Source organism: Trichogramma pretiosum, unplaced genomic scaffold, assembly GCF_000599845.2.
Source record: "Trichogramma pretiosum strain Unisexual culture from Peru unplaced genomic scaffold, Tpre_2.0 scaffold112, whole genome shotgun sequence".
In the NCBI taxonomy this organism is placed as follows: domain Eukaryota; kingdom Metazoa; phylum Arthropoda; class Insecta; order Hymenoptera; family Trichogrammatidae; genus Trichogramma; species Trichogramma pretiosum.
In genome coordinates this window covers 205604-225737 of record NW_019641022.1, presented here as the reverse complement: position 1 = coordinate 225737, position 20134 = coordinate 205604, and the positions used below count along the sequence as shown (strand labels likewise).

The 20134-nt window shown below is 34.3% G+C and overlaps 2 protein-coding genes across 2 annotated transcripts; both read right to left on the bottom strand.

Annotated features, from left to right (window-relative positions):
• On the bottom strand, positions 1-7960 carry LOC106652672 (serine/threonine-protein kinase B-raf-like). The gene is made up of 7 exons (XM_023458025.1): positions 7906-7960; positions 6449-7365; positions 5841-6018; positions 3640-3696; positions 3194-3486; positions 2458-2683; positions 1-113 (listed from the first exon to the last, which is right to left on the bottom strand). The coding sequence occupies exons 1-7, from the start codon at positions 7958-7960 to the stop codon at positions 1-3; spliced, it is 1839 nt and encodes a 612-aa protein (XP_023313793.1).
• Positions 7961-16627: 8667 nt separating this feature from the next.
• LOC106652673 lies at positions 16628-18643 on the bottom strand. Its single transcript, XM_014371767.2, has 4 exons — positions 18602-18643; positions 18138-18515; positions 18002-18046; positions 16628-16880 (listed from the first exon to the last, which is right to left on the bottom strand). Exons 2-4 carry the CDS (start codon positions 18445-18447, stop codon positions 16708-16710), a joined length of 528 nt encoding a protein of 175 aa, XP_014227253.1. The 5' UTR covers positions 18448-18515; positions 18602-18643; the 3' UTR covers positions 16628-16707.
• Positions 18644-20134: the final 1491 nt, after the last annotated feature.

The following is a 20134-nucleotide window of genomic DNA, read 5'->3' as shown; positions in this document are numbered from 1 at the left end:
TCATTGATTCAAAGATGACACATCAGTGCTCAGTATTTCTGCATTTGAAGCTTCAACTTTAACTATTATTTTCTTTCCAACGCCAGATTCTGGAAGAGCATCCAATTTTACTGCTAAAACATGAAACATGAACATGGTGTCACTTCAAACGCAGAAAAAACCATCCTTCAGAATCGAGCGCTGAAGTGGCATCTTTCTGCCCGGAGCGCGACATGGCATCTTTTTGCTCTGCTCTGCGAAGCGTCATCTTTCAGAACTGGCACGTCGATATGCACTAAGATTTTTTTTACTTGTATGTGTGCGTTAGTTATCAACATATTTAATGGAATTTTATTTTTAGTAATAACAATTCTTAGTTACACTCAGTTACAATGATACTATAAAGATGAGTTTTTTTGCATTTATTATTTGATGGATAAATATTTAAGTTTTACGAGAGTTTCAGCATCGAAATGCTCAACAACATTTTTTTAGTCAGTTTTTTTTGCAAATAGTTAATTAAAACTGCTCTCTGAGTCTGAATTAGCATGTTGCTAGGCCAAAAAATGTGCCGAAAGTTGTTCAAACAATTTTTTTTTTTATTGAAATAAACAAATTATATGCTTTTCAATCCGGCAATTAAAATCGGACTATTCTGAAGAGAAAAGTTACTTGAAATTTTCCTCTGAATTTTGAAACTACGTGAAAAAAATCAACTTTGACATTAAAAAAATACATCAAATTTTAAAGTAGTCCTCATATTTAAATTGCACACAAACTACTCTCAATTCAACGTGTTTCGATATATAATAAATTAGCCATTTTATTATCTGCATAACTTGAACTGTCTCTAAAATGCTTGCATGTAGTGTTTCACATTTTGCTATTTTTAAGATACTTGACTTATGCTCGTAATATCAATTTTTGAATGCATACGCATATTATTTCCATTAATTTTCTTATATCTAGTAAAACATTTATGCACATTTAATAAATTTAGTAATAGTGGTAAGAGCGTTAGCACCAATGATTCCGACGAAATCTTGAACGATAGTATATTACTGCTCTAGGCCGCGAAAAACAGAAAAGCCCCATACGTGTAATTAGTGGCCAAGGCAAAGCCGAGGCCGATAAACTCGTGCTCTGGGGCTTTTTTTTGCCGCATAGGCCTGTATACTATTTCTCATACACATGGGCCGAAAAATCGCTCTTCCCGCTTTGCACAGCGCCAGGGATGTAGTCACTTTCGGGCCGCTGGTATGAAAAATATATCTACTTACTACAATTCAAGAGACAACGGGTGTAGATGAAATAGTTTTTATAATGATTCAAATAATAAAAATATTATGCTGTAACAACCAGGATAAATATATGTTGTAATGGATTGATGGAAGACATGAGGGTCGAGCTAAATGAACAAATCACAAATCACTTATTATGGCTCAAAGGAGCAAAGATCAAAGAATGTCACTGCTTTTTTTGTCCTACAAAAACTCAACAAATAACTGTGCACTCTGCACATGCGTTATAGTCAAATAGAAAATAATTTGACTTCGATTATTGGGAGAAAACAAAGAGATATACTACAGAGTACAAGAAGATACAAAAAATGATAGCGAGGCGGCATGTTGCGTGATACGCTTATAACGAGCTCGAACGGGAGTGAGTCAGCGTAGAAGAAGTGGAGAAAACTCGTACACCCGGGGTGTCGCCACATCCAAGCCGTCTCTCCTTGCTTCTCGCGCGCACGGCTTGCTGTACTGTCGAGAAAATCGACTGCTCGTCAACGCTCTCTTTCAAGCCAGATGCAGTTGACTCTTCATCAGTACCTACAACAAAAGAAACAAAGAAACACACTCGAAAATAATGTGTCAAATTTAAAATTAGTCTCTGGATGCATGACCTAACCGTATGTGCCACATCATGCCTGTTTCCTCTTTTATAAATTTCAAATTTTTGGGGACATTCCACGAAAATTTTTCGGCTTCATTTTTGATAATTTTTACATTCAGAGTGGAAAATATTTTTCTGGGACTCGTGCATCGATCTATTCTCTCGGTGAATTCTCCTTCCCAAGCTCTGAACTAAACGAATTTTCAGCAGCTTGTTCGAGATCGGTATATGTTAAACGTACTTCAAATAACGATCTAGTTTGGTTGTCGATAAACGCCTCAAATATAAATCTCATAGTTTGATTTATTAAAAATTTTGAGCTCGGTATTGTCCAAGTATTTCCCGTATCCCGCATCTGCAAATTTTCTAAGGTACAGTAAATTTTCAGCAATACTATTGACAGCTAATAAATTCCAGAGTACTATTTCTTTTTTATTCCCCGTAGTAAATGTAAGTTTACCCGAATTAATGTTTGCTGTAATTTCTCCGGAATTTATCTGTTTACTTCTACCATCGCCTCTTTCTGTGCCTATCATAGTGCTACTATTTTGTTTATTATTATTTGATATTTCGTTTGATACTTACTGTTTGTTGGTATTTGGGCATTGTTCCGAAGTTTGCCTAGCCACATTTTCCAAGGGTAGCAAAATGATAAGTCAAAAGCTTTGAGAGGGCTGTCAGAACGGTAGTGGCCCTTCTTTGTGCACCTGTGACGTTTAATCTCGGTTACATCAACCGGTTGAGATGAGTGAGCAGCAGGTGCATTTTTCTCTAAAAATTTCTCGGAAGTTTCCAATCCAGTCGGTTCGATCTGCAATAGTAAATTTTTCATTCTATCTAGCCGATTCGATCTGTAATAGTAAATTTTTCAAATCTTCATACACGAGGGGATTACTCGTGCTTTGTATCGCGTTGTAACTTGCTTTGAATTCTGGACTAGCATTTCTGATATTATGAAAAAATAGTTCTCCTTCATAAATGTTTAAAATTTTCTTAAAGTAGTAAGGGTCAAAGTGATTGGTAACAATGTCACGCATTGTTTGATTACACTCATCAATTTCTTCAGAATTTAAATTTTCAAACCTGCCTATTTCAATGAATTCAAATGGATTATAATCTCTAAGTTCGCTCTTGAGAAGATCTAGACAAATATCCATTTGAGTTTTTGAATTGAGAACGTAATTTCTTTTAGTGAAAATTCTATTTGTTGCATTGGGATCATAAGTATTATTTATTATACTCCGAATCGACTTTTCTAATGCATCGATCTAATGGACTCATTTGACTCGTTTGCCTCGAAATTATAGGTGAAGTTTAATACCTTATTTTTCGGAATTCTAGATGAATCCGGCTCCTCACGACGCTGTCTGTCTTCCAACAGTAAGGTGGTCAGGGTGTTGCTCAAGGCATCAAATTTTCTTTGGGTATCGTATTGTACCTTGATTAAGTCTTTTAAGGAATTGGCTACAGTTATTTGCAATTTTATCAACTCGCTTATTTGAGCACTCAGTTTCTTGATGGCATCGGCCGTCTCTAATTGGATTGCCTCTTTCCTTTCGGAAATGTCCTTCATTTCAGAGTGGCAATTGTCCTCCGACTGATTGTGCTTCGTTACTAAAGTGTGAATAAAGAGAAAGAGAAAAGAAAACAAAACGGGACTCAGTAGATATAACACACACACACACGCACACACAAATACTTCTACAGTTTAATATATGCAGTAAGAATTTTAGGTACCATAATCGGAAATTAAGCAAGGAAAATTACCTTCGGCAGTATCGTCGGCGAAGCGGACTTTTTTCTTTACCAGAGCATTACACTTCTCTGCGTTTTCGAAAGGATTAAAAAGAAAAAAAGAATATGAATATCTTTACACAGCAAAAGCATTAGCACATTGTTTGCATGTGTATAGTAGACTGGATCACTTTGACCTCGTTATTTGAATGTCACCTGGATTCCCGCAGATTCTTAAAGTATAAGTCTTTACAAGAAAACGCTGTACCTACGAAGTCCAAAAAGTGACGGGAACAGGTCTTAATAAACGTTTGAAGTTTAAAAACGTGGTTCTAAAATTTAGCAAAATCCCTCTCAAAATTGCAATCGTATCGTAAATTTCCTACTTTGCAGTTTGCTTTGAGGATAAAATCTATATGGACAATACGTTTTCTAACTTGATTTTTTTGCGAAGAATCGACGCCGTCGTTAGTTATGACCTTGGTCGGTTTTGCTAGTTTTTTTATACAAAAGCAGCTCTATCCAAAACTTTGCAACTTTCAAAATCAGAACACGGCGTTGGAAAGGTGAGACAAAAACCTATCAGATAAATGAATGTAATATTTTTCGTAAGTAATTATATGCGGTCGTTTCTTAAAAGAAACAAATAACCTCTTCGATTTTTCAATTTTTTTACGACGACTGACGATCGTAAAAGTAGTTTTTTTTGTATGCAAATAATTTTCAAGTACTTAATGATATGTATCGTTGGATTTATGATAAAAAATCCTAAATTTTGGCAGTATCAAACAATTTTCTAAACTATTTCTATTCGTTTGCGACGCCCTCGAAAATAAAATTTCCGAAATTTATGGAAAAAATGGAAAAAGTGCATTTTTTCAATGTCATCGCATTCCTAGGTCAAAACTAACGACGGGGATCAATTTCACACAAAAAATTAAGTTAGAAAACGTCTTGTCAACATAGATTTTACCCTCAGAGCAAAGTAGGAAATTTACAATATGACCGCAATATTGAGAAGGATTTTGCTACATATTAGAACCACGTTTTTAAGCTTTAAACGTCTATCAAGACCGGTTCCCGTCACTTTTTGGACTTTGTAGTTACGCTTTTTTCTCGTAAAGAGTTATACTTTAATAATCTACCGGTATCCTGGTGATATTTAAAAATCGAGGTCAAAATAAGTCGGTCTAGTGTATAGTGTGTAGCAGAGTCAAGAGGGACAACGCCGCCCCGAGCATGTACACTCCCTCCGAAACCAATCACACTGCACAGCCTTGTATTGTTACTCATGAGTGGAGTTGGCAAAATGCACATTTCGCTGTGCACCCATTTATGTACTAACCTCTTGTACTTTAATCATGTGAAAAAAATTTAATCTGTAATTGTCAAGAGTTTCAAAAAGTAATTTCTCAGCAAAGGAAATTAACTCTTCGAAGAAAAAAATTTGATTAGCATTTCAGGGACAAGAAATTATTGTGCTTGGTACACTATCACATGCAATAAATTAATATTCATTCTTTATATTTTTAATAACGGCTCGTCCGTGCCATTCTTTATTATCATTTTTCTTTATCTCGGTATAGCGCGCGTCGCAAAAGTAACGAGCTCCGTCGGATAAAGGAACTCAACGGTGCATGCGTGAACAGCGCCTAAGATTCAAATTGTCCGCACAGCAGTACGTTGCAATGTATAAGTATGCACAGCAGCACATCGTGATATATGAGTTCGACATTAGCGCGGCGCCACGAATTGCGAGACTGCACAGCAATCCATCGCGACGCGTCGTAATGCACGAATCTCAAAATGGCGGTGTAGGTCAACGAGCAAGACGGTGAAGAAGAAGGGGCACGCGCGCCGAAAGAGAAAGATGGAAAATACTTTGTTCCCCTTCGCTTGCTCTCTCGTGTAGCCTCTCCTGCCACCGTCCGTATCCATGTGTAGCGATATGTATAGTATAGCACGCCGGAAACGACTTGGCACGACACGACGACGATTTTCGCTGGGCGAGTTTTCAGACCGATGAGGTTTTTGCAAGAAAAAAAATCATGGCCGTCGTAATATACAGCAATTTTCGCGTCGTTATTGTGCACACACGTCGGCTATGCATTTACCCGCGGTCTCCGTAAAACTCTGCAATCACGAGATTTTACTCTGAATGAAAAGAAAAGGGAAAAGGTTATTGCGACTTGGAAATTTTTCTCAGTATATTTTTAGTCTGAAAAATTACTTACTCTTAGACACCTCATTCATTTGCTTTCCATCAATAGGCGTGCTGGAGTACGTGCCCGGTTGCAATGGATTGGTGGAAGACGCAAGGGTCGAGTAAAATGAACAGCTCTCTTCGCTTCTTGAGCACACAGCTTGATGTACTGTCGGGACACTCGACTGCTCGTCGACAATATAAAGATACTTAAAATTTGATTTATAATTATATTTAGATTGAGTTTATATTTTTGTGAGATAAAAAACGAAAAGCAATTATCGTAAAAAAATGTTTTTCATACCAGCGGCCCGAAAGTGACTACTTCCCGGCCGCTGCGCAAAACGGGAAGAGCTATTTTCGGGCCACGGGGTATGAAAAATAGTATACAGGCCTAAGCCGCAAAAAAAGAAAGCCCCAGAGCACGTGTTTATCGGCCTCGGCTTCGCCTCGGCCACTAATTACACGTGCCCTGGGACTTTTCTGTTTTTCGCGGCCTAGGGCAGTAATATACTATTTTTTTGCGACCAATAATTTAATGAGTTAAAAAAGATAATTAAAAAACAAAAAAAAAAAAAGAAACGAAAAACCAAGAACAAAGACAAACGAAAAAAGAAACAAGAGATCATGTGTTTCTACCATAGTAGGTTCATAGATTGACAGTGAGATTTCCGCCCGTGCCTCAATTTTTTCCAAGATATCGGAAAAAAACGGTCTTTTATAGCTGTAGAAGTTGATGCAGTCATGGATCAGTTCACGCAGCATCTGAGGTGTATCTGAATGCAATTTGGTGAGATCAAGGCTTAAGTGTCCTCGACCAACATTGCGCATAATCATTTCCACGTTAATAAAGTTGGAATGAGGCAGCTCTCCGGCCATCAGTTCGAACAGCACGGCGCCAAATGCGTAAACGTCCGACAGGAAGGTGTATGGATTTTGATCCATTCTGGCAATCTCCGGCGCCATCCACCGTTCTGTGCCGCATCGTTGGCTGTGCTGCTCTGATAAATTCTTCAGAGCTAGGCCAAAATTGCCTATTTTCACGGTAAGATTATTAAGCAGAAAAATGCTTAAACTTTTTAAATTGCAGTGAATTATTTTGTGTGAATGAATATAGGACATGCCCCTGGCAATCTGTCGTCCGATGTCGACGCGCTTTGTTATATCGAACTTAAATTTGGAATTGTACAAGTAATCATTGAGGGAAAAGTCGTACATCTCGATCACGATGGCTCTTGTAGGTTTTGTTTCCTGGCCATAGTACAGCAGTATGTTTGGGTGACGAAGCCTTTTCAAAATTTCCATTTCGTTTTGAAATGCACGTTTCTGCGCGTCGGAATCTCTGTCGTCGTTTTTTAGTGCCTTGACGGCAACGGGACCGCACCAGTAAGCTTCATGAACCTTACCAAAGCTGTTTGAGTCGATAATCTTTCCCACTCGAATCCTCCATTGATCATTTTTCACTGCTAGATACATATCACTCATGGCTTCAAGTAGTAAGTGAAAATTTTTTTCTACAGTTGCTGTTCTCCTGAAATTTCTTTTGTTGTTGACTTCTGTAAAAAACAATAAGATTGAATTGAAATATTTGTAGCAATCAGTGTTTCTATGAAAATTATACTTTATAATTTATTTTCAACGTAATTTTTGTAAACATAAGAAATGAATTATGAAATGGAAAATTCACTAAAATTTCATGAACACCAAAGTTTTTACGAAGAATCGTGGGATTTAATGGTTAATCAAAATGAAAGGAGAAATTCCAAATTTATTAATATAACTATGAAATGTCAAAGTACGATCATCATAAAGGTAATCTCTTGAGAGAGGCTAAAATTTAGTCTGACACAGTGCAAAAGTGACCGAGTATCTTTGCGACAATGACTCGCCACTGGGCCATCGCAACTTCGTGTTCTAGCGCGCGAAACTTGCAGAAAAAAGAACCAACACGCATAATGAACTGATTTGATTTTCTCATCCAATTCACGAGCACTGACTAATATAAACATCAGCTACTGCAGCCAAGCAGACGGCGGGGGGGGGGGGNGGAGGGGGGGGGGGGGGGGGGGGGGGGGCAGCAGCAATGCAAGTCTTACGTCGTAGAGATTCGAAGTGCGAACACGAAGTTGTGACGGCCCAGTGGCAAGTCATTGTCGCACAGACTCGCCGTCACTTTTGCACTGTGTCAGGCTAAATTTTAGCCTGTCTCAAGATTTTTTGTACTCCTTGAGACAAGCAATGCCTTTTTCACGATGCTGTAAAGTTATTTTTTTCAATGTAGAAGGATTTCTGAGCACAATGAAGTATACGGTAATTCTGAAAGAGGAACCTTCCAAGTGTGGTGTTATTTACGAGGTATTTTTACACAGATTTGTTTAATATATCTTCAAAACAAAAATTGTTCTTATTTTTAAATGTCTTGAAATGTTAACTTTCAGTACCAGTATGTTGTGATATGTTTAAGGTCAAATTCAAGGTCACCATCGGATTCCTCGTCGAAAAATACGTCGTATATAGGGTCTTTGATTTTTTTTAACGAATATTCTGCGATATTTCCAGGGGTTTCCATACTTTTGTCGCACCCTGTATATCAGACTTCTGATCGCTTGTGGCTTTGAACTGTTGAAACAATAACTCCTGAAAATTATTGACGACTGTGAATAAACTTTTCTACAGAACTGTATCGGCGAGTGTTTTCCAACTTTTGGGATGGATTTTAGTAACAATCATCATCATCATTTGTAAACTCTATATCTATGAGTTTTTTCATAATCACGTAAAATAGCGTTTTTTCGACTAGCTAGCATAGCAATCCCGTTCAAAGTTTCGAATTATGATTGATTATATCAAGGAAATTGTACCTCTGAGGGTTTTAACATTTCTCTCGTATATTAAAAATTGGAAAATTTTTGGAAACTCCAAAATTTTTATTTTGAACTGAGAATAGCTGCTCCTGTTTCCAATACTTTACGTTTTCAATTTTTTTTTCTTTCGCGTTTTGTGGCGAATGGTGTTTTTAGTTACCTGTCGTAACTTTCAGAGGGAACCAATTGAGCATCAGCACCAGGGTCGCGCATACTTTTCCAGAACATCAATGCTTACAAAAACACCTGAGGAAACTTTTTACTTCGACGCACTAGTGGCCTGAAGGTGGTTACCGAATTGCCGAGGTAGGGTTGCAAGCACTATATGAATGATCGAATTAATAGGTCACTCTAAAATAGTAATTTTATGATTCAAATTACGGCAAAAACGAAAAATCAAAAATAAGTATGCTTTAATATACTTGCAAAGCACTCTTTGCGACCTCTGCGAGTTCGATCACTCCAAAAGTTGGGCAATTATTTATTATGCTGAGCGAAGCGAAGTCATTTCTGCATAAACTCCCATGAATTTCCAATGGTTTTTTGTGACGTGGTACCGTGGGTAGTGCTTGATGGATCGTTTTGAAAATTTAGGGAGTTTATAAGGGGAGCTATGTGGAGATCTGAAGACGTACGGTATTTCGATCGCATAACCCCTTATTATGCAGTTTGAATGCGTTTTTTCCCGAAATTGTGAGAGTTCAGTCGAATTAGGCGGAAAATTGTTTATGATCCGTTTGGTAGCCAAAATAAAATTTAGGTCGCATTATTTTTTTAGATTTTGCATCATAATGCGCTGTTATGCAATTTACAAGCATTTTTTTCCAAATCGAGAGAATTCGACCGGAATTTTTTTATACTCCGTCTATAACGCTGCAGATTGAAATATTTAGGGTCGATTGAATTATTGTCTCCAATGAGAATAGTAATAACCGGATAAAATTATTTGATTATGTTAAATTAAATCAATGGAATTATAAATAAAATGAATGATCACCAATTTGATACAGCAGGCCCTCCGTATTCGCGGATTCAGTATACGCGAATTCTACATTCGCGGAATTTTCTGTTGATACCTTCACTCCGTATCCGCGGAAACCAAATTCGATATTCGCGGTGTTTACCTATTGTTATTTGAGTTGCTTTGGATAGAAATCGTAATTTTTCAAATATACTTTACTTTGAACCCATTGATAACTGAGATATGTAAATTTATTTTTACGATACAAAAAGCTTTGACGCAATATAGAAATCTACTACAACATTGAAAGAAAAAATTTCTATCTACTTTGAGGAAAAAATAAAATGTACGTAATAATGCATCATAGTATAAAATTTTATTACAATAAATTAATAAAGATGTAAACATGTTGAAATAAAAATAAATTTATGCCTTAAATAACGGGACACATAATCTCGCAAAACATGCTGCAACCAAAGATGCCGCTAGTAGTATACATTCCATTATCGCATGCTAATTGAAAAGTTTTATTATTCAAATATTCATTTCTATCATCGCATCGAATCCTATTAACAATTTTTCTATTTTTGATTCACATTAATAAATAAATTACGTTATACCATCAAAAACTCCATCTTTACTCTTAATACAATGAATTCGAGCTAATTTACTAAAGTAGTCATTAAATAAAACAAACGATTTATTGTAAAACGGAAAATATTTCGTGAAACTCGAAACATGGTATTAATAAGTGTGGAACTGAATAAATCTACGATTACATAGACAAAATAATAATGTATTTAAGGATGTATAAATGATACATGTCAGTTTGACCGTCGACGAACAAAAAATGAAGAAAATCAGATAACGGTAACTTACAAGGAGAGCTTTTTAGCTCCGCTAACAATTTTCCATGACCTAGTTAGAACGAGATAGTACGAGAAGACCCCCAAGCAAGTTTAGTAAAGATCTGTGACCCAAAGCTGAAAAGCTCTCCTTGTTAGTACTCAGAGGTAGTTGTTAACTCGGAGACGACGTAAACATGTACTGTTCAATCAACTCTACATTCATACACATTAAAAATTTCTTACCATATACATTCATTCATACATGAATTAACCCCATTTTAACATGCTAAGTCCAAGTCAAAAGTCATTTGTAGGTCAAACCGTATCGCTATATAAATACCAGTTAAAATATACTTCGTAAATGGTGTCACCCCATGATCAATGCAACGCCGCGTCATTCTTGATAATAGATTAAGATGCTAAATATATTAAACAGTTACATCGATAATACATAATTACAACATATAACTTGAGGGTGATACTCAAGATCGCATAACACGTGTGAAAAAACACATAAAAATAGTACATAATATTGACGAACCCTTTCATTGTACAATTTGTCAAAAATGATTCAACGATAGAATATGCCTTGATAGGCTGATGATAGTTATACGTATTCGTAAAAAACCCTTTAAATGTGAGATTTATCACAAATAATTTAAAAAATAGTTAATATTACCATTTAGGTAATGGAAAATTGTTACCTTATCGCAGGAATTTATTATGATTTCGGAAATATAAGCGAAGACAACAACTACTTTGAAACATCAAAATGGGTATTATGCCCTCTCGGTCATTAAAAATTAATACATGATCGTAGAAAACCCTTCGAATGTGAGATTTGTCACAAATTATTTAAAAGTTAGTTAATATTATCATCTAGGTAATGAAAAATTGTTACCTTATAGCAGGCATTTATTATGATTTCGGAAACATAAGTGAAGACAATAACTACTTTGAAACATCCAAATGGGTATTATGCCCGCGCGGTCATGAAAAATTAATACATGATCGTAGAAAACCCTTCGAATGTGAGATTTGTCATAAATTATTCAGAAAATGGGTATTATGCCCGCTCGGTCATGAAAAATTAATACATGATCGTAGAAAACCCTTTGAATGTGAGATTTGTCACAAATTATTGAAAAGTAAGTTAATATTACCATCTAGGTAATGGAAAATTGTTACCGAATCGCAGGAATTTATTATGATTTCGGAAATATAAGTGAAGACAACAACTACTTTGAAACATCCAAATGGGTATTATGCCCGCTCGGTCATGAAAAATTGATACATGATCGTAGAAAACCCTTTGAATGTGAGATTTGTCACAAATTATTGAAAAGTAAGTTAATATTACCATCTAGGTAATGGAAAATTGTTACCTCATAGCAGGAATTTATTATGATTTCGGAAACATAAGTGAAGACAATAACTACTTTGAAACATCCAAATGGGTATTATGCCCTCTCGGTCATGAAAAATTAATACATAATCGTAGAAAACCCTTCGAATGTGAGATTTGTCACAAATTATTCAGAAAATGGGTATTATGCCCGCTCGGTCATGAAAAATTAATACATGATCGTAGAAAACCCTTCAAATGTGAGATTTGTCACTAATTATTTAAAAGTTAGTTAATATTACCATCTAGGTAATGGAAAATTGTTACCTAATCGCAGGAATTTATTATGATTTCGGAAACATAAGTGAAGACAACAACTACTTTGAAACATCCAAATGGGTATTATGCCCGCTCGGTCATTAAAAATTAATACATGATCTTAGAAAACCCTTCGAATGTGAGATTTGTCACAAATTATTTAAAAGTTAGTTAACATTACCATCCAGGTAATGGAAAATTGTTACCTAATCGCAGGAATTTATTATGATTTCGGAAATATAAGCGAGGGCAACAACTACTTTAGAACATCAACGATTTGCAAATTAGTTGTATGATTTAAATAATTTTCTATTTTTATGATCGCCCAAAATTTTTACGCAATTTTAATTATAGGATGTCGCCATAACCAACGATGCTAGTGATAAAGATATTGGCGTGTCTGAGGAGCTTTAAACTTGTGGTTTTCACAATGTATAAATTGTTAAATTATAAATCATAGGATAAATTAGAAAAATTGTTTCACGATCGTAGAAATCCCTTCGAATATGAGATTTGTAACAAATTATTTAAAAGTTAGTTAATATTACCATCTAGGTAAAGGAAAATTGTTACCTAATCGCAGGAATTTATTATGATTTCGAAAACAAAATTTTAGTATGTTGCTATTTAAAGATATATTTTGTTTTAAGAGCCCATAATAGCAACAAAATAGGGGCATATGCCTAATGTGTACTTAGCTTATGAACTTTCTTTTTCATGTAGATGATAAATTCTATTAAAATTTTTCCTATCTCATAATTTGTTAACTAATTTTACAGATGTAATTAAAATCAGATCAAAACCAAATTGCTTCAAGATCCTTCTCACACGATTTTGAGTACAATATCTAGTTCTGTACATTTTACTGGAGGTGCTACTGAATGATTCAGTGAAGAAGATTTGCTCCAACTGTTTAAAACTAACTATTGGTCAACTCATACAATTTTATGTAAGGATTTTTAGGATGAAACAGACTGCAAATGAAGCTAATTTGCATAGTTGATATCTTTTTTAATATCAGTATCGTTTTCAACACATGTATTTATGTTTATTTTAAAGTTATTTGAAAATGCTATGTTGTCTCACCAGAATCAATAATTTGAGGCAAAGTTGCATGTTTTAGGTTACAGTGTGAAAAATCGATTTTTTTTACATTTTTTGATAACTATGGTAGAGTGAATACATTTTCAATTTATCTTATTTAAGGGGACCGACCTGTGTTAAAAGCTTAAATTCAGCTTCAGCTAAAAATAGCTATATGAATCGAAATAGTAAAAATTTTTTTTTGTGATAGTAAAATATGTTCATTCTACACCAGATTGACCAAAAACCACTTCTACCCAAGCTCTGAAATACCAATTACATCACTTTTTTCAGAAGACGAAATATTGTGTTATAAATCACTTGCCGCATGATCTTGAAAAGAGTTTTTCATCAATATTGATCTATGGGGTCTCAAAATCTTCAGAAAAGTACTCTCGTCCACCTAAGCGGAGCAGAATTTTGAAAAATTGCGTACAACTTTATATACACGTCAAAATGTGCCAATTTTTGAGAAAATTAGTATTTTATCAACACTAGAAGCCATATTAAAGCTCTTGCAAGAAAAACAAACTTTTTTTTTCAAATTCTGCTCCGCTTAAGTGGGTGAGGGTACTTTTCTGAAGATTTTGAGACCCCATAGATCAATATTGATGAAAAGCTCACGTCAGAATCGCGTGGCAAGTGAATCCTATTATAATATTTTGTATTATGAAAAAATAAGCGTAATTGGCATTTCAGAGCTTGGATAGAATTTTTTTTTTGGTCAATCAGGTGTCTAATAAACATATTTTACGATCACAAAAAAAAATTTCCACTATTTCGATTTATATAGCTATTTTTTGAATTTAAGCTTTTAACACAGGTCGGTCCCCTTAATAATGAATTTCTAATTGAATGGATATGTATGGAGGTTAGAGTTCATTTCCACATCTAGACACAATTGAGGTTATGTTTTACACTTTAATGTAAAATTTTTGCGAACGCAAACGCCATAATTGATTCGACCTAGCTTGGGTTACATAACGTAAGTTTTTATACTCAATTATAAAAAAAACTATAGGAACTACGATTCGGTAACTTATGTTTGCATTTTCCAATATTTTTATCATTTTTAAAATTATCCACCAAATTTTTTCTAATGATTTTTAATATTTTATTTTTGAAGGTTTTGACTTCTGCGCCCAGTGGCTACCTGGTTTGCTGTGACAGTCGTATAAAGGTAAATAATAAGGTAAATAATGTATGAATAATCTCGCAAAATTTTAGCTTCAGGTAAAGCCCAACATTCAAGAGGAACTTTGCCGCAAGAAGATATTCGTAATAGCGATTTGCGTAGAAATTCTATGTGTCTCCGAAATTTTCAAAATATTGATACATTGAAAATTGGGGATTTTTAGGATAAATTATAAAAATTTTTACATGATCGTAAAAAACCCTTCGAATGTGAAATTTGTCACAAATAATTTGAACAAAAAAAAGACGTCAAAAAACACTTTAACAGCGTTTATGATCGAAGCGAACCCTTCGTATACAAATTTTTGAGAATAAATTCGCATGCGAAAATGTATGAATATAATTACAGTAATACTTGCGCAATTACATCATATCACTTGTAGGTTATATTCACAAACACATAATAAATGTGAAAAAACACATAGAGACAGTACATGATAGAGACAAACCCTTTGAGTAAGTAATTTGTCACAAAATGTTCAGAAAATAGGTAATATGACCTGCTAGGTCATGAAAAATTGATACATGATCGTAGGAAACCCTTCGAATGTGAAATTTGTTTCATCATTTGGATGAAAATAAGACATCGAAAATCACTATAATAGATTTTTTGATCGAAGCAAACTCTTCAGATACAAAGTTTATAAGAACAGATTCGGATGCGAAAATATATTAAATAATTACAGGAATAGTGCATAATTGCAACACACCACTTGAAGTTTATATTCAAAAGCACATAACAAATGTGAAAAAAACACATAAACACAGTGCATGATAGTCATAAACCCTTCCGATTCGACGTTCTTAAGAATTCATTCGGTGTCAGAGTCTTATTTTATTATTAGAGGCACGATTTTGCAATCGCAAAATATTGCCATTAGGTGATGATCTTACTTTTCACGTGTATCGACCATCTAAACAAAGCTGCTTTTTATACACCACGCACATCATTGTACACTGATAGAGTCATGTGATAGATGTGAACTTGTTTGTTCGTTTCCCCGAACAGGGACCCTTGCAAGGTTCTAACATCCGGGTCAGATGTTCCTTGGTTTATTAACGAGGTCTGCTCCTCGGAATTGAATATTGCACATCTGTGCGCATTTAAAAACTAATTAACAGTCATATTTTAGGAATATATATGACTACTATAAGTATATCAGAAAGTACACCATGTGAGTTATTTTGCCGAAGAAATTTTAGAAGTAATATTCTTGCACAATTCATTTGATTATAAAATTCATCTCATATAACTACGCGCTAATTGTTGTACAAGATCAAGATATGAGGTTACATTAGATAAACACTTAAATTACTTAACGATCGCACCCTGCAGCTTAATTCCGTGTAGCCAGACGGTCTTCATACTAGATTTGTATAAGAAAACCATATTCTCTACTCTCTAGAGTGAGCGTTTATTTTCCGCCAAGAAGCCAGTATAATCTCGGACAGAGTATGCGTCTTTCGCTTGAAAACTGAAAACGGAATATAACTATCCAAATAGTTATGATTACATTATCTATACACAGTACATGAATTTTATTCTAAAAATGAGTAAAATTGTAAAATTAGTGAAAGTCTGCAAAAAATAACATTCTACGCGTAAAAAAAATTATGTGCAATATTTGTTGGACGTAGTAACGGTGAGCACATTTTATGCAAAATTTTAATTTGCCTTGTGGAAGAAGGCACATAAAAATGTAAAAAAATCGTTTTAAACGTATAAATTGATAAAGTAAATTTATTGCACAGACATCTTCACACGATCGTTTTTTATCGTTTTTATTAGTACTGAGTCCTAATAATGGAGTAAAATGAATCTCGTGTATAAAATATTTGTTGACAATTATTGGAAATGAAAATATAAGTATATTGTGCAATTAAGCTATGCACAGTTATATCGAATAACCGTAAAATTTTGAGGCTAAGGTTTCAACACTAAAATGGGATACTCGTGTATAAAAATTGATATTTTTGATTACAACAAAATAATTGTATGGCCTAGTAATCGAGCACCATTGATAAACAACTTGGTTGGTGCTGACCACACATTGACAAACCGATGCAGAAAGATTAATTTTTAAATTGGCAATAAGTAGAGTCAAAATTACACACCTTAAAGTCAAATACGTATACTTTTAGTGAAAAAGATCATTTAATTGTTAATAATTGGCTAAAAGATACATAACATTTTCAAAAAATTAATTTTTTTTCGATAGTTGATACTAATTCTTTGCGATGAGTGCTCTTTAAGCATCTAAATTCTAAGGTGGAATCTAGGGTGCTTATTGCGCAAAAGCTTGGTTGGCCATCAAATGGGGTGGGAGCCAGGATTCGATGTCCTTCCTGCAGAGAGGGCATATTTTTTTTTTTAATCGTGGGATGCAATGGACGCACATCCTGTGTTTACAGGGCCATAATTTCTGCACTTTTTCATGTTCATAGCAAACGATGCAACCTGAAAATAAGTAATTCATGTAATAATTGTCGATGAAAATCACTTTTTAATCATACAACGGCCGAATTTTTGCCATAAAAACTTACAAATCGAAAATAAAGAAGCCATTTAACGACGTAGGAGAGAATTACAATGGAACGTTAATTAAGTAATCGAAATTATAATTGGGAAAGGGGCGAGCATTTGGCCGTTAATAATAAAAATTAGCATACGTACAACGGCTAAAAAAATACCAATAAGACTATAAATTCAAGAGGCTTTAGCAATGCAAATTGGTTCAGTATTAAAACGCCGTATGCGCAAGGCTGCAAATGAGTTAGGCAGTGCACAGCGTTAGCATTGCAGATCATAGGTGAAATGTGTTGGACTCTTAATATCTTTTGAAAATGAGATTTTCTATAAACATAAATTAATTTCATTAACTTGTAAAGGGATTTGAGCTCACGGTACACGAAAAACTGCCATTTCCCCTACAATTCAATGTTAAATGGCCAAAACTTTGAATCTCGCTATTTCCCAAGCTTGCATGGAAAACTCACATTATTTTTACCAAAAATCCTATAATTTCATAAATTCTCATCGATTAAAATTTCACGAGAGTATATTTTAACCCCGAAACAAGAATTAAAACATTCTAGGCATACATAATTTCATGTTTGAGGGAGAAATTATATACTATTTAGCATGGTGTATATGATTGCATATTTTTCAACGGGTGTAGTTAAAGATTCGTTTAAAAACTATAACTACACCAGTTTATGATTTTTTTTCCTACAGAAGTCTAAAAGTAGGGAAAATATTTTACAGCAGTTTAGAAGTTGTATATTTGAATTGAAAAAAAATTCATTATTTAAGGGACAGCGAAGTAAAATTGGTCTGAATTGAACAGTTTATTGAAGATTTATCCAAATGACTCAATTGTACCGTAAGATTCACAGCGCTATATTTTGGAAGAGTAAGAAAAGCTAGCCGTATCAAATTCGAGAGTATTTCATAAGTTCAAGTTCGGGTAATCATGAGCTGCATGTTCACCGGGCTCCAATGATAATGGTAGGTGGTGCAATTTTTATGAATAATTATCATCAGTAAGCATAAGTTTATATTATCAAATTTGTACTTACGTCCTGTGATACCTCCTCTTGGACGTCTTCGCCTTTTACCTTGAGCTGCAACGTAAAAAATAAAGTGCACTCAGAATTAAAATACCCTGTAAGTTGAATGGAAAAAGCTTGTGAAATAATAAACTTGCGTGCTAACCATTGTTACGTCTTCTTTTTACTCCTCCAGCAGCTGGTGCATTTTCTGCAGATTCGGGTACGATATCATGATTCTCGTCTTCAGTCTCATCGTCAATGATGATCACGTCGTTGTCACCGCCAGTCCTAACACGATTCTCGCCTCCGAACATAGCGCCAACGATGATAACATCGTTGTCACTGTCAGCCTCATCCTGAATCGCCCTAACAATGTTCTGGCCTCTCACAACTCCAATTACCGTAACCTCATCGTCGGCTGCTTCTGCTTGATTTCTCTGTGGCAGTGGAACTATTAGTGCTCTACCTCGCATTCCCTGGCCAGGTGCAAGAGCAGGTGCAGGGTCCAGAGCAGGAGCAGGATCCAATTGATCATCGAGGACTGTAATAAGAAAGATTATAATTTCAAATGATAAGTTTTTAGAAAAATTTTTACATAAATTTTAGCCAAGTAGCTTAAAATCACACCCAAAACTAAAAGTAAATCGTGCAAGCGACAAAAGTTAACTGATCAAGTTACATCTTTCGATTGCAGAATTTTATTTTTCAAGGTTAGACGTAGTTGTAAAAAGATAAGAGCACATAAAAAGCTTATTTAGGAGCGGTTTTATTGCAATTATCAATGAGAATAATATTTGACGTAATGAAATAGTTAATATCTTTTCCATTCGATCTAGATTAACTTAAAAAAAAAGTTGTCAACGCCATTGAAAAATTTTTTTCGCAAATGATCATATTTGTTAAAATATGGGTAAAAAATAAAACATTTCAAATTGTATGCAATACGGAAAAGGTATTCCTAACGATGTCAAAACAATGAATGAATAACTCACAAATATTAGATAAACATGTTTACCTGGACCAGCATCATTATCGAGAGCCGCTACCCTACATTGAACTGGCTCCTGGACCATTGTACGCAGCCTAGAGGCACGAACACTTCTCATTTCTCCCTTCTGCAAAGTATATTGCCTTTCATTAAACATATTCGCTCAATAAAATAACAAAAAAAAGTTTATTAAATATAATCTTGTTCTCGGTGAAAATATAAAAACTATTTCAAAAATATTTTAAAAATTTATAAAAAAAAGAACAAATTTTCTTGTTTGTAAATGAACCAAAATATAATATACAGCAATCAAAGTATTATTATCTGCGTCTTTTGGATCAAGTCTAGCATTTTTTATCCAAGACAAGCTTATTACGTAGGGATATTTTTAACATACGTCATGATTCAAGGTTGCAGATGTACAACATTCGAGAAATCAAACTGATTATATTCATTTTTAATGAGCTCCGATGATCATGATAAAGAGAGTTTTAAAACATCTCATAATAGATAATTTTTCAAACTTTTTGACACATATATTAATATTAGGTCAATTGACTTTAAAAGCGTGTACTTTTATAATGACGCTTTTCCAACACTTTGAATTCGTACATATCAACGTAATAATCATTTCTAATCATAAATTCACGACCTTTGTGCAGAAAAAATGTCGAAACAAATTTTTATATGAGTTTTAAATCAGAAAACCAGATATCCATAATTTGGAACACTGGCGCAGGCATGTGTCCGGATTATTTCATTTTGTCATTTTGATTTTGGTACATACATAAGTTGTACAAGAACGATTTGAAATTTAGTACATTTTCTTATCGGAACATTTTTAATGATGAAATGATAAATTTTAAAACAGATTTGTAATTAAAAGGTAATAGATTTTTTTGAATTCTCTAAAAAATGAACATTTAAAAAATTAGTTCTGAAAACATTAATACTTAAAACAATAGTACTTGAACATCAGTGCTGAACCATTAGTACTTGAACATTAGTATTTATAGAATATATACTTTGAAAATTTAGTTTTCAATATTATCTTTTTTCATAATTTTGCTAATAGAATATATTTTTGCTTGAATACACTTAATCCCATCTTCTATCATTTCTGTTTTATTTTCTTGCTGTAGTTTAAGTTTTCTTCTAGATTTTTTTTTGAT